This window comes from Acomys minous (genome assembly GCF_964271855.1).
Source record: "Acomys minous genome assembly, chromosome: 8".
NCBI classification, from domain to species: domain Eukaryota; kingdom Metazoa; phylum Chordata; class Mammalia; order Rodentia; family Muridae; genus Acomys; species Acomys minous.
Window position 1 is genome coordinate 15,417,314 of NC_140489.1, and position 3,331 is coordinate 15,420,644.

The window sequence follows — 3,331 nt, forward strand, 5'->3', positions numbered from 1 at the left end:
TTTTTTGCTTTGAGAAATTTTGGCTTTCGCAAAAAAACAAAACAAAACAAAAGAGTTTGGGGAGGAGACGGAAAAAAGTGAAAACAGCGAGTTCACGGGGGTGGGGTGGGGGTTGGCGGCGAAAGAGGGGTGGGATTTTTCAGTCTTACTTGAGGAAGGACGCAGTCACCCTTATTTTCTAAAAGCAAACAAAATCAGAAAAGGAGTAAGAAGTAGTCTGAAAGTAAAATTGGCCACAATGAATTTGAGCTACAAGCAGAGGAAATCGCACCCCATAATAGAGAGAAAAGGGTCGGGGCGGAGAGGTCGGCGGTGCAGTTGTTAACGGCGGCGGGACAATAGTATTAATAAGATTAACCTGGGCAATTAGGCTGCCCGCCCAGTAAGGCCGGGCCGCGCCGGGGCTGCAGAATGGAAAAGATTAGGTTAATTTCATTAATTCTCAATCCACAATCTCTTTTTCCAGGCCATGTAGCCCCCCCTCCTTTTGGCATCTCTCCTCCCCTGTAAGCGCTCCCCTGCACCCCACCCCCCCATTCCACACCACCCAAAGGAAAAGAAAAGGACCAAATCTGGTTCTGTTTGTCATCTGCATATTACCAGGAACTAAATCCACGATGACGTCGACTCAGTATAAAACCAACAAGAGGTTGAGCCGGTCCGAGCTGCGTCCTACCCGCGGGTTGAGTTCAGCTAGGCGGCGGCAAGGGGAGGAGAGGGCGGGAGGAGGGAGCGCGGACGCAGGGGGCGGGGAGGGGCGCGAGTTGCGCGCTCGGCCGCGCTCTCTTTCGGTTTGCTCCGCCGCGGGAGCAGAGAGTGGGAGAACCCCCAACCCCCACCCCAAACAACACCACTTGGAGACTTCTTCTTCGGCGCGTCCCCGCCGCCCCCGGTCCCGGCGCGGGGCTCGGGGATGCCCGCCAGCATGTTCAGCATCGACAACATCCTGGCCGCCCGGCCGCGCTGCAAAGACGCGGTGCTCCCAGTGGCGCCCAGTGCCGCGGCTCCGGTGGTCTTCCCAGCTCTGCATGGGGACTCGCTCTATGGCGCGAGCGGCGGTACCTCCACGGACTACGGCGCCTTCTACCCGCGTCCTGTGGCCCCTGGAGGCACCGGCCTCCCGGCGGCGGTCGGCGGCTCCCGCCTAGGCTACAACAGCTACTTCTACGGGCAGCTGCACGTGCAGGCTGCTCCCGTGGGCCCAGCCTGCTGCGGGGCTGTGCCGCCTCTAGGCGCCCAGCAGTGTTCCTGCGTCCCGACGCCCACAGGTAGGGTCGCAAACGCTCACGGGCCTTCGCCACCGCGGCAGTCGGTGGCTGCCGGGGCGTGGACGCGCGATGCAGCTTGCTTTATTCACTAGACATCAGCTTTTTCCCTTTGCAAGCATTCCCCTACCCCCATTCATATTTATTTATTTACTTTTTACTTATTTATTTTGGTCACTGCGTATGGGACTTAGTACAGGTCTGTTGCAAACTTCTTCAGGCTAGATTTAAAGAAACTGGGATACCTGGAGTCTCGTGGCGATACCACAAGCTCGCAGAAATTAAGTGAGGGCGCAGAGAGACTATGATTCTAAAATGCTTTGGGCTGGCTTTGGACGTGTGCGGGAGGACTCTTGATTCCGGGCATCCGTGGCCTCTCTGTCCCCAAAGACCTGGCACCCTTTGCAGACCTTTTTCTTTTTAAGTGAGAGAGGGCAGCGAACGAGTTGGCGTACGGTACCAAGGGAGGATGACTAACTGGCGTCCCTCCCTCTGTCACAGGCTACGAGGGTCCGGGCTCTGTGCTAGTGTCCCCGGTGCCTCACCAGATGCTGCCCTACATGAACGTGGGCACACTGTCGCGCACTGAGCTGCAGCTGCTTAACCAGCTGCACTGTCGGCGGAAGCGGCGGCACCGCACCATCTTCACCGACGAGCAGCTCGAAGCCCTGGAGAACCTCTTCCAGGAGACGAAGTATCCAGACGTGGGCACTCGGGAGCAGCTGGCCCGGAAGGTGCACCTCCGGGAGGAGAAGGTGGAGGTAGGCAAGGGGGCCAGCGTGTGGCCGGAACGTCTAGCGGTCCACCCCTGCGCGCGGTTTTTGCCGGGACCTCTTTGGAGCTGCGGCCACTGAAAGAGCATCCCGGAGGCTGCTTTAGGCCCAGGAAGTGGAGTGGAAATGCGGAAGCGCTGAGGGTGTTTCTCCTTCTTTTGCTGGCCCTGAACGCAAGGATTGCTCACTCCGTGAGGCTGAGATTCCACTCGGGGCCACCGGGGTGCTCTGGCATTGGTGGGCAGCGGCTTTTTGGTCACCACTGTTTTCTTGCTCTCTTGCGCAACAGGTCTGGTTTAAGAACCGCCGAGCCAAATGGAGACGGCAGAAGCGGTCTTCCTCGGAGGAGTCGGAAAACGCAGAGAAGTGGAGCAAGGCCTCTTCGAAAGCCTCGCCGGAGAAGAGGGAAGAGGAAGGTAAAAGCGATTTGGACTCGGACAGCTGACGGCCGCGGGCCGGCCGGCCGGGGCGCTTGCCTGACGCAAGGACTTGCACAGACAGACGATGCTACTTGCACACGCCCTGCCTTGAGGGAGGGGGTCGAGAAAGCAACGAGGAGCTAGCTGTAAATATTGTACAGGCCCGGGACCGCCACCGGGGACAGGCGCGCGGGGACCGCAGCCCCGCTGTCCTGGGCTGCCTGCGTGAGCCGCGTTCCCCACCGTAGTATTTATAGTTAAGTTAACGGTGACAATACAATAAAGTGATGGCGATGTAGACCAGCCATGTTGTATTTCGTATCCTAGTGCCATCAGTTTAGGCCTAGGAAAGAAGTCTGTTTAGTTGCTGCTTGGAAAGCAATTAAACGCAGCGAAGTAGGGGTGAGAGGGTCGAATTGTTCGTGTTGGGTACCATGGGCGGCCTTCAGGAAGGGGTGTTGAGTGGGAACCAAGGTCTCTTAAAGTTTCACCTCTTCCGTCATTCCGTTCTTGCTTGAACCTTCCTCAGAACCCCCACCTCCCCCAGCCACTCACTTGGGGTCCTTGCCTTCGAAGCCCCCAGACATAAGGCCAACCATGAATTGAATTCCTGGGCAAAAAGGCAGCTGGGATGATATTTCCCAGGGTGTTGGTGCTTTCTTTCTGGCTGTCACCTCCCCAGGGAGCTGTCCTTTCCTCCCTGTGAGCCTGGAACGTTTGTTTTCACCACACAGACCTGGTACTTGCGTCGCAGGGGAGTGCCTGAGAGGTGTGCAGTCCGCCTGCGGGGCACCTACTTTAGACCACTCTGGGTTTTCTGAGTTTTCCAGCTAACTCTCTAACTCTCTCTCTCTCTCTCTCTCTCTCTCTCTCT

At 57.5% G+C, this 3,331-nt stretch overlaps 1 protein-coding gene across 1 annotated transcript; it reads left to right on the plus strand.

Annotated features, from left to right (window-relative positions):
* Nucleotides 1–827: 827 nt before the first annotated feature.
* GSC (goosecoid homeobox) lies at nt 828–2,743 on the plus strand. Its single transcript, XM_084791299.1, has 3 exons — nt 828–1,268; nt 1,767–2,026; nt 2,328–2,743. The coding sequence occupies exons 1-3, from the start codon at nt 914–916 to the stop codon at nt 2,481–2,483; spliced, it is 771 nt and encodes a 256-aa protein (XP_084647425.1). The 5' UTR covers nt 828–913; the 3' UTR covers nt 2,484–2,743.
* The last annotated feature ends 588 nt before the right edge of the window (nt 2,744–3,331 follow it).

Coding starts and splice junctions, on each gene's coding strand:
- GSC (XM_084791299.1), top strand. CDS start 914: ATGCCCGCCAGCATGTTCAGCATCGACAACATCCTGGCCGCCCGGCCG. Junction 1,269..1,766: donor CTGCGTCCCGACGCCCACAG/GTAGGGTCGCAA, acceptor CCTCTGTCACAG/GCTACGAGGGTCCGGGCTCT. Junction 2,027..2,327: donor TCCGGGAGGAGAAGGTGGAG/GTAGGCAAGGGG, acceptor CTTGCGCAACAG/GTCTGGTTTAAGAACCGCCG.